The sequence below is a fragment of the Gymnogyps californianus genome, chromosome 2, assembly GCF_018139145.2.
Source record: "Gymnogyps californianus isolate 813 chromosome 2, ASM1813914v2, whole genome shotgun sequence".
In the NCBI taxonomy this organism is placed as follows: Eukaryota; Metazoa; Chordata; class Aves; order Accipitriformes; family Cathartidae; genus Gymnogyps; species Gymnogyps californianus.
This window is the reverse complement of record NC_059472.1, coordinates 25,581,229-25,601,624: the sequence shown is the minus strand read 5'-3', so window position 1 is coordinate 25,601,624 and position 20,396 is coordinate 25,581,229. Positions and strand designations below refer to the sequence as shown.

General features: G+C 42.2%; 1 protein-coding gene and 1 non-coding gene across 2 annotated transcripts; both read right to left on the bottom strand.

The window, feature by feature from the left end:
* Positions 1-11,646: 11,646 nt before the first annotated feature.
* CFAP418 (cilia and flagella associated protein 418) lies at positions 11,647-19,818 on the bottom strand. The gene is made up of 6 exons (XM_050891694.1): positions 19,682-19,818; positions 18,059-18,158; positions 15,535-15,605; positions 14,955-15,020; positions 14,043-14,138; positions 11,647-12,081 (listed from the first exon to the last, which is right to left on the bottom strand). The coding sequence occupies exons 1-6, from the start codon at positions 19,816-19,818 to the stop codon at positions 11,922-11,924; spliced, it is 630 nt and encodes a 209-aa protein (XP_050747651.1). The 3' UTR covers positions 11,647-11,921.
* A 221-nt stretch (positions 19,819-20,039) lies between these two features.
* On the bottom strand, positions 20,040-20,121 carry TRNAS-AGA (transfer RNA serine (anticodon AGA)). The gene has a single exon. It is a non-coding gene; the product is annotated as a tRNA-Ser (tRNA).
* Between the last annotated feature and the right edge of the window lie 275 nt (positions 20,122-20,396).

Sequence of the window (20,396 nt, the reverse complement as noted above, 5' to 3'; positions counted from 1 at the left end):
TGCGCTCCTCAGTGAGAGTTTTGGCATTTAAATGATGGTCTTGCAATTTCTTTAATACTTATCAAGGCCTCAGCAGTGACCAGGAGTGTCACTTGATCCCCGCCCAGCCGCCCAGCTGTTTCATCCTTTAATTCAGGTTAATGCTCCAAAGAAGTACTGTATTTATCCCCATTACACAACCACACGTCAGGCTGTCGAGGCGTTTCAGGGCCTGCATACCTTATTTTAGCATCAGCTCTTCTCAGAGCTATTAAGTTCCTGACGCTGTTTGCATCATGTTGATTTATGTTATGAATCAAATGAAGATAATTTCTCAAGGCTGCAAGATGTAAAATTGTCTGGGTCAGGACCACATTTTATTTACACTGATTGAAGGCTGTGGCTGTAGTTTATTCTAATTCTTATGTTCTTTATCTTTTTTTGCTTTCCTCACTAAGAGGTGTGATCTTTAATTTTTTTTTTTTAATGGCTAGCAGTTTATGGAGAGATTTTAAAAGGTAAGCAATGCGTGTGACTGCTTGCTGTCTGAACTCCCCGAAGTTTTAAAAAAGTGCAGCCTGCCTCCTTCCTCTCCTCTTCCCCTGCTCTCCAGCTGCTGACATCTGCCTTCCCCAGGCTTGGTGCACTCGTGGCTCGACAGACTCCTTCTTCTTACAAGGTAGAGCCCCAAATCCCTGCTACCTGTGTGGGATTTAGGGGAGGAGGAGGTGTGGAAGGGCTTTCATCTCCCAGGCAGCATCCTCCATCTCCTTCCCCTTTCAAACCCATTGCTACTCTTTTGGCAGCAAGCACCAACGAGCTCCTGCTGGGAGCCCCTTTGTTTGCATTTAAGGTGCATGAAAGAAAAGTGGAGCCCAGTAGTTGGCAGGATGGGTTGGTGCCACATGTTAAAACTTCCTAGAGTACAATTAGCAGAGCGAGGGGAGCTCCTCAGGTGTGCTTTTCCAGGGAGCAGGCTCCTCTGCTCACCCACACCTACCCGGATGGCAGCAACTCACGTGAGGATGTTTGTACACAAGTATGTTCATGGTCTGTAGTTGACATACTGGTGCTGAGTCAGAATATATTAGAGTGGAAAGATTTTCCTGCAAACATCTTTGCATTTCAGGAAGAATTTGCCTCCGTATTTTGAAAAACACAACAGATGCTCTGCCCAACTTGTGGCCCTGCTCTCAGACTTTTCTTTCAATCTGCAAACCCTTACATTTTTTTTCCCCAGCAGTACAGTCTCCAGCGCAGCAAATTTAAGGCTGCTGACAACAGACTTACTTTTCTTAGTAACCTTTCTTGGGCCTCTTAGACGTGGCCTGTGACCTCCTGGAGCCCAAAGCTACATTAGGGCCTGCAACACTAGACTGCACGTCCCAGAGCAGCAAGCTCTTTCTCCATCAGAAGTTTAGAAGGATGGTTGTCAAACGCAACAGTTGAATTGGTTAGACCCATTGAGAAACTAAATTTACTTCCTCAAAGTTTGCATTGCAAGCATGCCCTGAGCTTCTCCCAGACCGTTCAGACAGAGATTAGATTTTTTCTGAAGGATGAATAAGCATAGTTTCAAATCTGTAAAGAAAACAACAGCCAACAGGAAAGAAAAAAAGTGTGGGAAGCAATGTTTTATTTTTAAATGGTTGAAGTGTGAATGTGCTCAGTTAAGGGAAGACTGTCAAAAATACCACTAAGTGCCTAAATCCCACTGGTGTTAGCTTATTAAAATTCTCCCGCGTTCTCCCACGTACTTCTGTTCTTGGCTAAAATACAGCCCAACCCATCAGGCACCAGGGAGAGAGGGATGTTCCTCCTGTCCCTCCTGGGAGCCGCTGGACAGCCGGCTTTCTTTGACATCTACCATATCCAGCTCCCCTGCAGATTGGAGGGAGATTTCTGGTGGCAACCCGCACCAGGGTTCAGCCTTAGCTTCCAGTAGGGGTAGTCCTGTCTCAGGGCAGAAGGCACTACCCGCTCCTTGGAGATGCCTTCCAGGCCTGTGTTTATGTCATTCATTTGAGCATGGCTGTAGAAAGACAGGAAAATATTTCATTTCAGACAAGTTAATGAACTCCCATTTTCAGCCCTTAGTCCTTTAAATAGCAGAAGAGGAAATATGAGTAACTTGCAACATCTGACAGAAAAGGAAAGTAGCTGCTTCGTTCTTTTATGGCCTGTTACCCTATCGAACAATGACGTGAGAATGTGTTGGGACAAACCTGATGAGGTGCTCTCTGCTGCGAGGTGCCTATTAGGCTGTTTGTTTTTCCCCTATTTAAAGGTGTCATTTGCCTTACGATGGATCCTGAAAATACCCAGGGTAACCACATGCCCAGCGCTGGCCGAAAACCCCGAGTAGTGAATTGTTATTGCAAGGTCTGAGAAACGATTTGACGTCTGGAAATTATCCACTTTACAAACATATTCTTTATAAAGAAGTAATGCTCTCCAGGTTTTAGGAGGGATTTCCAATATACCACGGGGGAAAAAAATCTTTTGCAAAAACAGAGCGATTAAGGATTTTAGCTTACACTAGCAACCCTGGCGTGAAGCACCTGGCTGGATACTCTGGGTGCTAAGAGTGCTGACGGCTGTGTCACTGTATCCTCCTGTGCTCAGGAGACTGGTGATGTGTGGTACCCACATTCAGTTTGCAGAACAGACGGACCCCAATATCTTCTTGGCTTAACTTGTTTTAGCAGTTCAAATCCAGAATGTTCTCTTTGCAATTACCCAGGACAGATACATTTTATTGCTTTTCAGGACACGCATAGACTCTTTTATACCACTCTCCTTTTTCATAGTTTAATTGTTTCCAGCCTTCCTCACTGGAATTGAACTAAATATATATCTAGCATGGAAAAAAAAATATGAAAAGAGGTGTTTCAGACATATGTGGGAAGATGCAACTAAAAGACTGCTTTAAAGTGTTTCCAGGTCTCAATCTTAGCTTGAATAAAGTTTTGAGAAAATCTGAAATAATTTTGCAGTATACTTCGGGGAAGACAGGAGAAGTAAGAGGAAAATCATCATTCATAGAAAAATCAATGCAGAGGATGCTACAATTTTGTGTTAACTCTTCATTTCAGCCACTGAGGAGCACATATTGATTGAATGGTGCCTTGCTGCGCTGTAGGCTCAGGGTAGGTGGACTTCCCCAGATATACACAGAAATCAAAAGGAAACTTGGCATCATATGTTAATGAGCAACCAATTACACTGCAAGGAATGTTTTGAAGCCCCTTATCTTCCACTTGTAAACAAGACGGCTCACTGATTCGAAGCACATAAAACAATGATGCAACAGCTTTTATCTCTAAAGTGTTGGAACCAGAGCTGTGCCAGCTCCGATATAAAACCTATAATCTAAAAATTAAACCAGATATTGCAGTATGTATTAGGATTCAGGAAAGGCTCATATTTCTTTGGGGCTAATAAGACTAATAATAACTCTTACTATGATAAAGTTTTTATTTTTAGAAGACACACACCCTCCTACTTCAGCATGCAGATCAATCTCTTCCTGGAAGTGACGGTAACTGAGACTGAATGAGACCGTAATACACTATGGTAAGCATTATTTTGGATAACTGGCTGCAGGATATAATCTCTTCCTAAACCCATCTGCATGCGCAAGATTGTACCCTGATTACATCGATGTGAATGGTCTTCCCAGGAAGGGCCAGGCAGCTATCACAGTCTGCTGTAGCAATTTATACACTTTTTCTTACCAGCATCCTGAGCAGCCCGCTCTGCCTAGATAAGGAGTTTGATGCTAAATTCAACCTTCCTGTCTCTGGTAGCTGCTTCCCCCTTCCTGTGAATGCTGTTTACATCGGGGCAGTCAGGACATGGGCTTCCCAGCACAGTCAGATTGCTGACTATCCCAAAGCTTCTTTGCATTAGCTGAGAGATGTACACTCACTGTATTTAATAACTATCATCACATATATTGCATTGTCTTAGAGTAAGGCCACATTGCTTGCCTTTAAATAGAGATTGAAAAATTCTATGGATATGTTGTGGTTTAACCCCAGTCAGCAACTAAGCACCACGCAGCCACTTCCCCCTCCTCCCTCCCAGTGGGCTAGGGAGGAGGAAAAAAAGGTAAAACTCGTGGGTTGAGATAAGAGCAGTTTAATATCTAAAGTAAAATAAAATACACTACTAACTAAGGATAATAATAATTGTAATGAAAAGGAATATAACAAAAAAAAACCCCAACACCCAAGAAAAGATAAGTGATGCACAATGCAATTGCTCACCACCCGCTGACTGATGCCCGAGCAGCGGTCCGCCCCTCCCGGCCAACTCTCCCCCATTTATATACTGGGCATGACGTTCCATGGTATGGCATACCCCTTTGGCTAGTTCGGGTCAGCTGCCCTGGCTGTGCTCCCTTCCAGCTTCTTGCACACCTGCTTGCTGGCAGAGCATGGTGTCGTGGTTTAACCCCAGCAAGCAACTCAGCACCACGCAGCCGCTTCCCCCTCCCCCTCCCAGTGGGGTGAGGAGGAGGAAAGGGAAAAAAAAAGTAAAACTCGTGGGTTGAGATAAGAACAGTTTAATAACTAAAGTAAAATATAATACTAACAATAGTAATAATAAAATATAATAATAATAATAGTAATGAAAAGGAATATAACAAAAAAAGGAAGGGGGGGGGGGGGGAACCAGTGATGCACAATGCAGTTGCTCACCACCCACTGACCAATGCCCAGTTAGTTCCCGAGCCGCGATCCGCGCCTCCTGGCCAACTCCCCCGTTTATATACTGGGCATGACGTTCCATGGTATGGAATACCCCTTTGGCTAGTTCGGGTCAGCTGCCCTGGCTGTGCTCCCTCCCAGCTTCTTGCACACCTGCTTGCTGGCAGAGCATGGGAAACTGAAAAGTCCTTGGCTTAAGATAAGCGCTACTTAGCAACAACTAAAACATCAGAGTGTTATCAACATCATTCTCACACTAAACCCAAAACACAGCACTGTACCAGCTACTAAGAAGAGAGTTAACTCTATCCCAGCCCAAACCAGGGCAGGATACTTTATAAATATCCTACCGCCATTCAAGAGCCAGTTAACATTTTTACCCCTCTGTAGACAGCCACATTTTAAAATAGATGTATTTAAGGTACTTGGAGCTAGAATATTATGTGTTTGTTTGGCCAGTATGAAAATGACTTCCTCCTCTCTGCCTCCCAGTTCTTTAGTATAAGCTCTGAGGCTGTAAGGGTTTCAGTTTCACTAAACTCTCATGAAAAACTTCAAGATCATTTGCTTATATTTGAATAACAGTTATAAACCACTGGCTAAGAGGATTTTAGCAGCCCTGAATATCTTAGCTCTTGTATCTAAATATAATATCTGACTATAATATCTAAATATAATATCTGACTATCTTAGCTCTTGTGTCTAAAACCTATCACCAGGAAACAGGTTTCAAAATATTGCAGAGACTCTTCTCACAAATTGTAGAGGAAAAACCCCCAAACCCAAATGAACCATACTCAGCTCACGCGTTCCACAGCATCCTCATGTGGAAGCAAGCAGGTACCCTCTGAGGATGAAGTCCCTCCTGCGCTTTGCTTCCCTATGCAGCTTAGGTTCCTGGGATGGAAGTGACCGAAGGGCAGTGGATGAGGGGGTGGATTCACCCCCGTCTTCTGGGCCAGCCCCTGGAATTGCAGTCCTAAAGGACTCCTAGAAAAGACACCTCCACATATGAAGTTTTGTCCTTGCTTTTGGCAAATTGTGGGCGTTTGAACTTCTCCCTGCAGCATGCTATTTTTATTTTTTTCACTTAGGTGTGTCTTCTTTAGTTTAGAAGCAAACAAAAAACAATGGCTTGTTTGTTGCCTGAAAAAATGTTTTCACAAAACTTTTCTATATGCAACCTCTCACAGTGTGCTACTTAGCCTTGCTTGTTCCTATTTTCTCTGCTAAACTTTTTGTTCAACTATTTCTCCTATTAGAAGGAAGGAAGTAAGTAAAAAATGAAGTGTTACAGAGAGCACTCACCTATGGTGTAACTAGGCTAAATTTAGATGATACTCCCTATTTTACCAGTAAAATAAGCAAACTCTAGTTTCACGGTTTAGATATGTTTGTGATTATAGTTAAAAGCACCTCATCGCTTCTACAGAAACAGACACAACTTCACCGGTTATCGGAGACCACATTTACTTCCATCCACTATAAATCTGCTTTGTACCTTCACACTTACTGGATTCCCAAAGAACCAGAAGAGTTCAGAGAGTGAGACTTCACCAAAACCTTAGCCATGGCTCATGGCTGATGAACTGCAGGATGCAGGTCTTTGGATGATTCTCAAACTGCTCTGCAGCATCTCTGCTCTACATTGCTTTCCTACACAGACAGAAACAATTTTTTGGTATTTCTAAATCTTGGCCCTTTACTATTTCCTTTTTAAGATCTGCCATCTTTTCACATCTTGGGTGATGTGCTATATAAATTTTGTATTGAACATTAGAAGATCCTAAGGTACACAACCTCTACTTGCCAAAATTACTTAACATTTCCAGGAAAAACTAATTTGGGCAGGGTGAAAGGCAAATCCTGAGGTAATTTAGTTTTTCCACTGATGTTATTAGAGGATAAACATACATACATATACCTACATACGCATACACAGACACAGGTTTTTATACTTCTTCAGCTGACAGCTAAAAAGGTTAATCATCTGCTTCAGTATTGGTCAAGGACCACCTGAGGACCATTTGGATGAAGTCACACAAAAATCAAGTGGAGTTGCCACAGATATGGCTACCCCACTTATAATCACACTAGTAGGAGACAAATGCAAGAAGCCTCAGTCGGTTGAATGTAAACCTTCATTATTCCAGGAAAAAAAGAAGCATGAGCTTGTATCAGTGAAGCAGAAGCCTGAACTGTAACACTCAGCGGTGTTGCTCTGCCCTCTGCAGACCAGATTGTATAATCACATTTTACCCCAAATCACATACTTTTAAAGCACATCTAACACAGCAGAATAAAAGTTATCAATGTGAATTAAACATACATGGGCACTACCTTCTAACGGTGCACTGTGACATTGCAAGCCATAAATAAGTCAGGAGTACTCCTGAGGCAGTGGGTGTTTTCTGTGTATTCTTACTGAGTCCACACTGCCCACTAAGTCTGGGAAGTAGTTATTGCCTGAATACCACCAATGCCTGGAGTCCAAATTCAGAATGAAGTACAGGAAATATTTATGTCTGTATGCCACGCAGCGTTTCTTCATGACGGAGAAACAAGATTTGTTCCAACTCCCATACGAAGAGCAACTTCTTCCTGGTACTAAGAACAGTTTTCTACAGCAAGATCCAGGGGCCAGCAAATGCTGTGATTCCTCGATCGATCTCCCTCTTTTAGGTGACCAGTATGATGCTAGTGATAACCTGCCTTGACTGATACACAAAGGTACCAGCATCCCACTCTGCAGGAAGTTTAGCTATACGCCACCTTCCACAGCAGCTGGCTCCACCTTTTATCCTAGGTAAACGTCCAAGAAATGTGGTAAATGCATCCACCACTACGAGCTCTCTATAATTTAATGTGCTCTCCTCATGTTATCTGGTAAAGAATGTTAAAGCTCATTTAATTCTCAGGTATTTGCTGCAACCCCATTGATGTGAGAAAACACACACAACAGCACTTATTGTTTCTTATGAGCTGGACAATGTTTTTGGACTAAGGGCATTTCATAATCCTTCTGACAGAGAAAACATGGTCCTACATCATTTTTATAAGGCTTCTCTTGGATAGGAACAACACAATAGTATTTACACAACACACAACTCAGATTTGTTCCAACTTTTCGTTTTATTGAAGTGTCGACATTTGACAAATACTTTCCTCGAAGCACACAGGCCAAGTCCCAGGCATCATATGTGGCCCTCACAAATGAGCAGCACCCAACACTCCTTTACTCCATCCCCCACAGGTTGCCCTGCCGGCGGTTATCAGGTGTCACACAACAGACAAAACTGGTCAGGTCTTGTACAAAAAGAGCCTAGCAGGAAGAAAAATTTGTCTGCGCAGCTCCCTACACAGTTCCTCTCCTATTGTGTGACTGCCACATGTGCTGGTTACACGACCCAAGGACTCACATGTCAGGAAACAAGAGAAGTGAGAAGTCTTTCAACAAGCGGCAGCTTCCAGTGCCTAGCATTTGCAGAATACCTTCAGTACGAAACTGAAATAGGTGCTCAGGAAAAAAAAAAAAATCTTTATTCAATTTTATACAGTGCAGAGCTTGCAATATGTAATGCGATTATGCTTCTGTAAGCTAAATTTTATGGCAGGGCAGGATCCTTAATAATTACTCTTCTGAGCTACACCCAGATGCTGGGTTGGACACCCTCCATAGTTTGCACGTAAAACAAGTGAGATATAGTCAGAAGAGCACATTAAAATTTGATAAAGAAAAGCTATAAAAATGTACAATGTACACCTGAATTGGATTCCTATCCAGAAGTACTGCAGGAACACAGGTTTAGAAAAGTTGGTGTGACATTAAACCACTGACTACATTTCCAAGTGAATGCTTTTGTGTGGATTCTCATTTTGTCATCCTTCATTGCTTTTGTTTTGTTGAGGGATCTGCTGCAGGCTGGAAAATTTCCAAGCATATCACCTAAGCAAAATGAAAGTCTCAAGTTTTCACCTTGCCCATTTCACAAACAGAAATGGTATTATTGCTTCCAAAGCAAAAAACTGAAGGAAAACAATGGTCACATTTATACTTTGCAAAACAGTTCTCCAGCACTTCCGTTTGACAACAGCTGAATGACATTCTTAAACAAAATTCTTTACATAATCCCTGCTATCTCAGATAACTGACATGGAAGTATCACTTAGGGTATGGGCTACATCTTGAAAACCTTGTGCAATCTTACAATACCTTCATCAAATGAACATTCAAGCTCTAATTTTACCTTTCTTTACATTCTTGTCATTTGAGGACTTCAGAGTGGTTTGTAACATGCAACTGAAGAAAGCAAAGGAAGAGAAATCAAATACTTGATACCACTCCTCTTTCCAACAAAATAATTATATTTAATGACATAGTAACTATTCTCAGATCTAGAAATATGCTAAATTCTGTAATGAAAACCAATAAAATAAGCACTATTTCTGCACCTGTTTAAAACTTCACTTGGACAAAGAGCTGTCATAGCCCACCATTCTGACCAAGGCCAGAAACAAGTAACTACACTTGAATAAACATGATGATTTCAGGGGAATGCTCAGGTTTCCACATACATTTACCAATAAAGATTATCTTCTAACATTTTCAGTGCTTGGAGTGCAGTCTTAATGGCGTTAGTGATACAATTGCCTGACAACAATCTCTACCCAGAAAGAGAACTCTCTTTCTACAACTCTCCAGGCTAACAGAAGACTGAGGGATGAGGTGATCTAGGAGAAATGCTGACTAATGTTGCCAATAGATATTGGTGTTAATCCTTTTACTTCTCCTACACTCTCAGTCCTTTTGTCTCAATTCCTTCCTAGCCTCCACTTTTCAAGTGCTGCAGGCTGTCTTCTTGTCATAAAAATCACTAGAACGGATGTCTTGAACTTTTGTTTCTGCACAATTTGCTCCACACACTTGGTAGTGCAAACTGTTCCAGAGAGGGTGACTATTTCTGTTGGTTTGTTTAAAACAGGGTACAGGAGACATGCTCCTTTTCCAAGTCACATAAGACTTGGTCTCGTGAACTGAGATGGGTGTTAGGATTTTCCCCGTTTCCTGCTCACAAGTTGCAAGCCCAACTTGTTCCCTACATTGTGGCACAAGTTCCAGTGCAAATCCAGGCCAAAAGAGCATCCTGTGGGGTTACTTGGTCAGCAGTTTCAAATGGCCTTGGAACAGGCAAGCCAAAGCAACTCAGCACTTTTTGAAATGCATTATTCTTCAAGAAGAAGAATGGAAAGTAGGTTTCTTCTTCTCTAGAGCTTGTTAATAAATTACATACTACTGCTGGGTTCCTCTCTTACCATTAGCACCAATGTTCTCTAGGAATGGAAATCACTCAGGCCCACCTGAAGAAAACCCAGGAACACTCACTGCTTACAGTCCACACGGGGGCTATCTCTTCACAAAGGACAGAAAGGCAAGCAGACCTCTTCCAGTAGCTGACTGAGCATTAATCAACTGGTCTCTGGGTCTCTCTGTCTCCTGAACCTGCCGTTTTAGGCTCTAGCAGTTGAAACTTCAGCCTGAAACACCAATTGCATTGAAAACAATACATGACACTAAATATGTCTATACCATTATGCCAAGCAGTACCTCTCCAAAGCCAACTCACCTCTGAACCTACTAGCAAGGCCGCATGTGGCACTGGAACACGCACTCCAGAGCACCGAAGCACTGCGTACATAAGCACTGCCAGGCCTCCCAGGCACACTGCTGGTCCTCTGCAGGTTCTAAAAAAACACTCACGGAGGGGGAAGGCGAGCAGGATGCAGAGTACATTATGCCTCTGGTCACTACCGGGATCTGCTCTTTCAGAGGGGTACTGACAAAGCGACAGATTCGAGAGATGACCTCTATAAGAAAGACCGTGCAATGGTTTTGGAAAAGCTCATAAAAAGAACAAATGTACAGATTAGGGCCACAAGCAAAAATCCACAAAAAAAGAAATGGCTCTGTATAGCTAGAATTGCACAAAGTAAGTAATTTTGAATTTATCTGTACAGTATCACATACTGCATAGCAAAAATACTGACAGACTTCCCATTTTGAGACACTTTTCAATGTAGTAATTGCCAGGATTGGTAATCCGTTCCTTCCTCTCTGCCCGCCCAAAACCCAAATCCATCTCCTGTGTTATTTATACATAATGAAAAGAAAGAGCTCATAAACTATAGTGACATTGACTGCAATCAAGACAATTCACCAAGTAACATGATCCTGGAAGTAGTTTTACAATGTTACTGGGGGAAGGGAGAGTGTTGAAACGGACAGTTACACTTTCTGAATATGTAGTATTTTGAAATGAAGCTGAAGTGAAAGCTAAGTGAAATGGAAAAAAATCCAAATTTGCACATCAGTGAGGATATATATTTTTTCACTCTTGAAATACATGGGGATATATATTTTCTCACTCTTAAAAGCCTGAGCCTTTTTTCCCTTGAAAATATTGATAGAAGAGTCATATACTCTTCAGAATCTCTTTAAAATTGCACAACATTTAATAATCGCACAATAGCTTGTTCACCTCTTGCAGTGAAGGCTAAACAGCAGTCCGACAAATTCACTGTGGTAAAAGTCCTTAGTCAGCAAAAAGTGCTCTGAAGAAAGCAGTAGGAACTGGAAGGAAATTTCCAGCACCTGCAGTTTTTGGCTACAGGTGGGTAAAAGAAAGTAACGTTTTGGGGTGTGCTGAAACCTTTGAGGTGAGAGCTGATCTTGCAGTAATTTTTTAAGAGATCTACAACCACTTGCTCATTAACAGCTATGAGCAAAGCAGAACAGCAGTATTAATTTCTGTGCAGAAATTCATAGGCTTGTGTGTCATGGCTGCATCCCAACCCACCATTTTGAGTCCAAGATTCTGCAGACATGGGAAATAAGGCTCTCTGCTAGATATGAGGAACAGTCTCAAGGGACTTTGCCCCATGCCTAAAACTGTCGGTTTCCTCTTCCTTTAACACTACTGAGTATGAGCTTTAACCTCATTTAGCTTCCAGAAAGCCTCCAAATTGGTTGTTTCTTCTAATAATTGAACTCCCCGTATTGCTTGCAAGACAGTTAAATTGAAAAAAAGTTTTCAGGTTGAAGTCTGGGTGTTATAATCTATTTCTAGATATAAGTATTCAGGTTTCCATCTGTTCTCAGAAAACTGCATGGGAAACAAATTGGGTTTATGACCTGTTTCCACAGAAGTAGGTACCACACACAAAAGGACTTCATTCTGCATGTTTACCACAAACCCACCGAAGCTGCTGGTCTGTTTGGAGGTCAGTTAATTCATCAATGGATCTCCAGCTGCACTGACAAGCATATGCTCGTGCTCCTTTCTTCTTTATCATCTTTGCTCTTAGTTTACTGAGCTCAGGCATGTTGTTCCTGCCAATCAAGTGAATTCAGTTTAGGATCATGCATTTTTTTTTTTAAAGAAAAAAGATTCATGAGGCCATTTCAATTCATAAAAGCTCTTAAGAACATTTCCGAGTACCACTGTTATGAATGAATTTAGGGATATGTTTAAATTCTGTTTTGAACACAATGCTTTCCTAAAAGCAGTCTCAGTGCATAGTTGCTGTATTCTCAGACCAACTGGAGATTGATGTTTTTGTAAGCAATGTTCTCTGTCAGGTTTAGAGACCCTGTGTCAGCCTCCAGAGAAAGAGTTGGGAAGAAAATCAGGTAGCGTTAATTCTCTGTTAATTTTCTGTTAAGAAATTATCCAAAAATGTGTCTTATCAAACTTACTGTAAAAATCCCTATGCAGAATGAGTACAACAACACAGTTAAACTTTTCATCAGGAACTGTTACTCAGGATGGTTGTTAAAGTGACTGAAATGAAATGGCCGTAAGAGAGAAGAATGTACATCAAAACACAAATAATGCCTGTGCAAGCATCAACCACAACAAATGAAAAATCAGCATAGCTATTACAAAAACAAGTTGTTTCAAAAAACAAGTGAAAATTTAGGATTTTAACTATCCCTGCTCTCATGACCTCCTCCAGGCCATCAATTACTGGCCACTGAATTGCTCAAAACCAACATTAACAAGCCCAGCTAAATAAAGAAAACCCCAAACAAACATTAAAGAAAGAATTTTTAGAAAAAGAGGTCAGACATCTATTCATGGAAGGCAAATGTTTAATCTTCAAGTTTGCTTTTTAAAATTCAGGTTAGCCAAAATAAATAGCTAAATATCTTGCTACAGATTACAGATTTTAATCAATGTTATAAGTATCTGATACTAATACCTTTCATGTCTTTTTAAATTTTTTTATTAATTTCATTATCTCAGAAGCAGAATAATTTAGGCTTTGAGTAAATAAAAGAATCATATTTTTATTTAACCTTTCCAGCTACCAAACTCATCTCAGGAGACTACTGCAGCACTGTATTTTTAACGCTGCTTTAAATAATGGGAAAATAAGATTTGCATTCAAAGAGAAATACAAATTTCAAACCTGGAAGGAAGATACAGGAAAAACCTAACATGTAATACAAGAAAAATAATGGAAAAGGAGATGTGTATCCATTGCTGCTCTACTCCAGCTGTCACACCCCCTGGTGGCCAAGCACGTATCTGAACACATCCACTACCTCCATCAGTTAACGGGCACATACAGAGACTTTACTAAAATAAGAGGAATCCAAATTCGATGTCTGTATTAGGAGCATGCCTACTACACTATCCTTCACTAAGTCTTGGCATTAGATACAGCTTTAGAGAAACTGGAAATAAGAACTTCTTAATTTTAAGTCTTCAAGAAAACCTGAAATAATTAAAGACATCACAATATAAGAACAAAACAAAAATCGCACCCCTCCATTTAATCAAACCTTGCTTCAAAAAGAAGTCTGCTAAGAAATCAAACTATTTGATTTTCGCTGAACATGACAGCATAATACTTGATACTGGAAAAAAGAAAATCTGACTTGAAACAATCACAGTCTCTACGACTGAAGGTATGGTGAGAAGTACGTGCTGAACAGTCTGCATTCATTTTGTAGGCATCCTGCAATGGCACACCACAGGCCAACCCATCACACAGATTATCTGCTTATTTCAGCAGTAAAGTTGCCTTTTGATCCATGAAACCTGAATTCTTTTTAAAAGCAGAGAGGCAGAGTGATGGGGGAAGAAACGGAAAGGCATGAAAACAGATTATGGGGGATGTTGCATCCCTCTCCCTGCAGACTTTCCCACCTGATCCCCCAACAGGTTGCACACATGCTCCTTTTTAGGTAACACAGGAGCGCTCAGGACTTTTAATCTTTCCCGCTCCTATCAAGCCCCAAAGCACAGCAACACAATACTAATACCAAACCCACCTCAGACATACCTGAAAAAAAGATAATCACAGGACTGATCCCAGATGTAGTCATTGAAAAGTGACACACGGAAGTCGCAAGCAGTACAACGTAGTTGATCACATGTTCTGGTCAAAAAAGAACAGAAAGCTCCAAGAGCTTATTACAATCAGAGGAGCTACACAGATAATAACTGTTTTAGTACAGCGCTCACTCAGAAGTACTGGAAGCAAGGTTACCCTGTAATCTTAATTTTTTTACATCTCTGGCACATTCATTATGGTATGTGTTTTAACTGTACGATCATGTATTATTTTTACAGGTTCCTAACCTCACTGAACACATAAAATAAACTGATATTCTCTTGATACATTCTCTTTGGTCTTCCTCACTGGTATGGCACCTGCCCAGCATCCAAATATGCATCAAGTGCATAATTAATTACTACAAAAAATCCCACATGGAAATGCAATAATATTCTATAGGATGTTGGGGATAATTCTTTAAAGTACCTCTCCTACTAAGTTCAGCTGCAGTTGCAAAGCACTCTGGCTATTTTCAGTTCAGGCTCCAGGATGATTTAAACCAGCCCACTGATTTAAGTGACATACTCGGCATTACATAGAAAGCTGAAGAGAGGCACGGAAGAATAACAATACTCTACAGCAGCAACTTCGTTAACTACATGTTATCGATTTTTGGAGTCTCATGTCTCATTTGCACACATCTTTCAACTCCTCAAATGAACGAAAGATCTAGTGGTCAACAACAGAGGACTGGAAGGGACCAGCTGACTTCAACTGCAGTTACAGGCAGACACATGTTTAGATGAATATAGGGCTGTCCTGCCCAGTTCAAACACAGAACTCTGTACTACCACAGAAACACAGTTGCGAATAAAGCAATGACAAAGCAAGTAGAACATTTTTTTTCATGTTTCCTACCTTTTTGAAATATTTGTTCCTATGCCATATGGTGAAGTGCTTCCACCCAGGTACACTGGACAGCATCTATATGGATTTCATGAAAAAATATTAAATTATAGCAAAACATTTTGGAGAAAGTAGTACAATGCTTCTCCTAGTTTAACAGCATAGTATTTTTAAAATAATATTTATTAAATATAGGCAAAGCATCCAAATGCTTACAAACTACAGAATTTTAAAATTTCCATTACCAAAGTGTTCAAAGAAAAACTCTACAACCTCTCTCTATAACAAATATATATGGGACTATATATTGCAGCATTTCATAAATGTATACGTCCATAAGGCAAAGGAAGCTGTTGTTCAATAACTTAATTAATTAATTTATAATAAATAATTTTGACCACATGAAAGCACATTAGTAATTCTTCAAAATTAACTTTCTGTTTATCTTTGTTTTTCTTTAAAGAATGCTTCTCTAAACACTCAGTTTCTTTCTTAGTTAATATCAACACAGATTAAACAGTAGCAATATTATTAGACTGACAACAAGCTATAATCAAGCTACGTTCAACTTGCCAAAACATTTTTCACTTACCTTTTCCTATGAGCCTGTACAACAGCACTATTGCTTTCAGGTGTGAGACTTGCAGAATTAGACTTCAATTTCTATTTAAAAAGCAATCAAAGAATAAAAGGCAGCATTACAGCAAGGTAACAATATTCTGTTTTACTTAATAAGCAGGAGCCAGAAAATCTCAGTCACAGAAGCAGCGGACTAAGAATTTGGGAATTTTCTTGCTCAGGTTTGTGAGGCTCTTCGAGACAAAAGCTGCTGAAGTAACAGTTAAATGAGGAACAAGGCTTCTCTTCCCATTCTGAATTCCCAGCTCTGCCTGAAGGAATTCAACACTGCATGATCACTTTGACTTTACAATCAAGACTTAGTATTTCATGCCCTCTTTTTAATGATTTTGCTTTTAAAAACAGTTTTAGTTTAGGAACCTTCTCCCCCAGTTTTTTTGAGCTTTTGTTTTACTGAAACCACATCAAGGACTTGTATTATTCAAAAAGATAAAATGTCTTTGAAAAGTTTGTTATTTGCTGCACATAAAACAGATTATTTGAATTCTAGAATACTAGAATTCTAGATCCTAAATGGGAAGTCCTAGGGATATAAAATGATAAAATTACACAAATTTACTGACATAATTCTCTCTCATTCAGACATACGTATTGTGGTATACAAGTGTTTTTTGTTGGTTCAGATTTAGCCACTCTGTAAGAAATCAAAGACAAAAAAAGCAAAACCAACGTCACTCATGAAAAGAAGAGAATCTGCACAGGGGGTTATGAAGTATAAGTAACACAATTTTCTACTGATGATACCTAAATTAATATCTATTTTCAGTGTCTTCTATCACTCTGACTGTCTTGACAATGTAAATTTGCGGCTCATCTCCATCTCCTGCTGTCTAACAACAGAAGTAATTTGCAGATGATACAAAATGGGGAGCGGTGGTTGGTATGCCAGATGACTGTGCTGCCATTCAAAGGGACCTCAACAGACTGCAGAAATGGGCTGAGAGGAATCTCTTGAAGTTCACCTAAGAGGAAATGCAAACTCCCGCCCCTGGGGATGAATAACCCTCATGCACTAGAACACACTGAGGGCTGACAAGCTGGAAAGCAGCTTTGCAGAGAAGACCATGGGAAATTTGGTCGATAATAAGTTGACCATGAGCCACCAGTGTGCCCTTGCAGCACAGAAGGCCAACAGCATCCTGGGCTACATTAGGAGTGACGTTGCCAGCAGGTCGAGGGAGGTGATCCTTCCTCTCTACTCAGCACTAGTGAGACAGAATCACAGAATCATTTTGGTTGGAAGGGACCTCTTGAGATTATCTAGGCCAACCCCCTGCTCAAAGCAGGGTCAGCTTCAGCAGCTTGCCCAGGACTGTGTCCAGCTGGATTTTGAAAATCTCCACAGATGGAGACTCCACAACCTCTCTGGGCAGCCTGTCCCAGTGTTTGACCACCCACCCAGTAAAAGAGCGTTTTCTTGTGTACAGATGGAATTTCACATGTTTCAGTTTGTGCCCATTGCCTCTTGTCCTGTCACTAGGCACTACAGAGTCTGGCCCCTTCTTTACTCCACCCATCAGGTATTTACACACATGGATAAGATCCCCCTGGAGCCTTCTTTTCTCCAGGCTAAACAGTCCCTGCTCTCTCAACCTCTCCTCATATGAAAGACACTCCAGTCTCGTAATCACCTCCATGGCCCTTTGCTGGAGGCTCTCCAGTAGCTCCATCTCTCTCTTGTACTGGGGAGCCCAGAACTGGACACAGTACTCCAGATATGGCCTCATAGATGCGTCTGGACTGCTGTGCCCAGTACAAGAGAGACATGGACATAATGGAGTGGGTCCAGCAAAGGACCATGAAGGTGATTAAGGACTTAGACCATCTGACATACAGGCTAAGAGAGCTGGAATTGTTTAGCCTGGAGAAGACAAGGGTCAGGAGAATCTTATCAATGTATAAAAATACATGACGGGGAAGAATAACGAAGACGTAGCCAGACTCTTCTCAGTGGGGCCCACTGACAGGAGAAGAGGCAATGGGCACAAATTGAAATACAAGAAATTCCAGTTAAACATATGAAAAAACTTCTTTACTTCTTGTGAGGGTGGTCAAACACTGGAACAGGTTACTTAGAGAGGCTGTAGAGTCTCCATCCTTTGAGATATTCAAAAGCTGCCTGGACACAGTCCTGGGCAATGAGGTCTAGATAGCCCTGCTTGAGCAGGTGGTTGGACGAGATGACCTGCAGAGGTCCCTCTTCCAATCTCAACCATTCGGTGATATCTGACACTATGCTCTACCTTGAACTAGCATTTCCTTTAATTGCCTGTTACTCCCTGGGTAAGACCACCTCTTTATATCTCTCCTGTTCCTCACTATAGGATTGTTGCATTTTCCTTTCTGCTTTATTTTCCAAGTTTATCCTACAGCTTGTTTTAGTTCATTTTTTTGCTTTAAAACACTTTTAGTTTATGGTGCTTTTCTTTTCATCGCTGAACCTCATCTGTTCTGCATTTCTCCAGACTCCTACTCACCAGAGGTGTTTTGGTAAAGCTGCTGTCATTACAGATTTCATCAATAATGTCATCTATATCTTCTTCACTGCTGCCAGCACTCATTAACAGTTTAGCTGATCTGAAAAACAAACAAATCAGCCTTCATTCTGTTGCATGACCAGAGCAGCTCTAAGAATTGTAAGTTAAAACATAAAATTAGTTACAGCCTTTTTCCTCTAATATTTCTGTGGTATCTAAGGTAGGCCATCCAAATCATGACTGGACAGATGTAAACTGCAGGATGACGCCTTTTGGTCGCTGTTGAACAGTCCTGTCATAGGTCTTATTTTTGCTTGCTTCTTTTATTTCCAACAACTTCCAACCCTGAATAAAACTATGACAATATAACCCATGCTGCACTTACTGAGCAATAAATTGGACGGCCCTGGTTTTTCACATTAATCTTCAGCATATGAAAAGGTCAGAGGGAGTTCTCTCCTCTTGCTATACAACCACAGGGGTCTGAAGGAATTCCTGCCAAACTGCATGCATTTAGAGAGATCACCTGCACTTTGCTTTCACTCAAGCGAGGAGTCTTGTCACTCAAGTCTGCTGTTTGCTAGCTCTTTGTCAAAGAAAGGGAGGCCTGTAGTACTGCTGCATCAACCAATCCAGAACAAATCTACTCCTGAGAAAGAAGAAAACTCTGTGATTTTTTACAATATTGTAATTAGATTGACTAAATTTAAGTGCTCATCTAACCATTATGCAAACAATGGGGAAGTCCAGTAATGTGGCCAAAGGTAGTGGGCTTGTTGGTCTTGCATTACTCATTTGGCTCTTCAAGATCCTTGCCTGGGACTCTGAAATGCCTGTTGGGTAAGCGCTCAGCAGCCCATCTCTGGAGACATCTGGCCAAGCCCCTCTGGACAAAAGACCTTCCAACCGGAGTCTGAGACACCAGTGAGGGCCGGGATGGAAACCTGAGGGCTGGGGTGGAAACCTGTGAGGGCAGGCAGCGGTGTGGCAGACCGCTTGGCAGTATTGTCAGCAGTGACCCTGTCACGACCAAAACTGTTGGTATTCAAACCCGTCATTTTGAAAATTGTGAAATTTGAGGTGGATACGTAGAAGCGTAGAGTGTAAGTTATGTGCTTACTGTAGAAGATATGGCTAATAGAAAAAGTATGAACAGAATACATAAATGACTGAAGTATCAACAGAATGTTTGATAATACTATTGCTAAAGTTCTCCCTGCTCTGAATCGCAAGATTTATAGATATTTTATATATACCACAAGGTCAGTTACAGAGCTAAGCAATCCCTGATTCTAACTCACAAGCAAATTAGTGCAGCTTTTAACGCCATATTTAATCCGAGGTTGGGATACTCCCAAGAGACAAAGACTATCTGAAGTAACTCAGCTCGCTGGCACCCGACTTGGGTGTTCAAAAGTAAGTACCACAGGGGACACTCGCTGATCGCCGGCCACTGTTTCGGCTCCCGCACCTCGGTATTGTCGGTTCCTGAGGGGTCCCGCCGGACGCCGACCCCCTCCCGCCCCACAGGGCGGGGGAGGGGCGGGCTGCGCGCCACCCCAGCGGCCGCCCGCTCGGCGCGGAGGTGCGTCAGGGCGCCGGGACCGACGCAGGACCGCTAACCTGCCCTCCTTCGCCTTCGCTGCCGCCGCCGCCCCCTCGCCGTCGCCGTGCCGGTGGCCGCCCGCCGCCTCCCGCCCCGGCAGGCGGCAGAGCCGCCTCTCCACTTCATCCAGTAACCGCTCCAAGTCATCCGCCATCTTGCCGCCGCCAGTGGTTGCCAAGGCGGCTCCGCACCGCCCGGCGCCGGCAGGGGCGGAGTCTCCGCGCCCCGTGGGGTGTGGGTTGCGCCTGTGGGGCGCCTGGGGAGCTCGTCCGCGGCCGGGCCGCCGGGCCCTCAGCCCGCCTGCCTGCCGCGCCGCCGCCCCCGGGAGACGGGAGTGAATGAAAAAAAAAGAGCGCCGAACCGCTAAGCTCTGGCCGTAGTCGGCAGGATTCGAACCTGCGCGGGGAGACCCCAATGGATTTCTAGTCCATCGCCTTAACCACTCGGCCACGACTACGCATGCTGAAATTTGTATCCTCGCCGCACTAGGTCTAATTGCCCGGGCTGCCGCCGCGCCGAAGCGCCGGGCTGGGCCGCTCCGCCTCGGCCAGCTGCCTCAGAACGGGCCGCAGGCGCACGGCCAGGCCGCCGTCAGGAACGTTTCAGGGAAACGTTACCGGATACAACTATGAGGGCATGTCTCCTCAGGAGGTGGAGTGAAAGACATAAAATAGAGTTTATGCTTAATGTATTTGTAATATAGTTCAGTATGCTGCATATCGGTCTGTTTAG

What these genes read in the sequence shown, in the direction of transcription:
- CFAP418 (XM_050891694.1), bottom strand. Translation starts at nt 19,818, where the DNA reads ATGGCGGATGACTTGGAGCGGTTACTGGATGAAGTGGAGAGGCGGCTC. An exon ending in GCGAAGGCGAAGGAGGGCAG is followed by an intron (nt 18,159 to 19,681) that starts GTTAGCGGTCCT and finishes TTTGTTTTTCAG; the next exon opens with ATCAGCTAAACTGTTAATGA. An exon ending in TGTGATTATCTTTTTTTCAG is followed by an intron (nt 12,082 to 14,042) that starts GTATGTCTGAGG and finishes CTTGATTGGCAG; the next exon opens with GAACAACATGCCTGAGCTCA.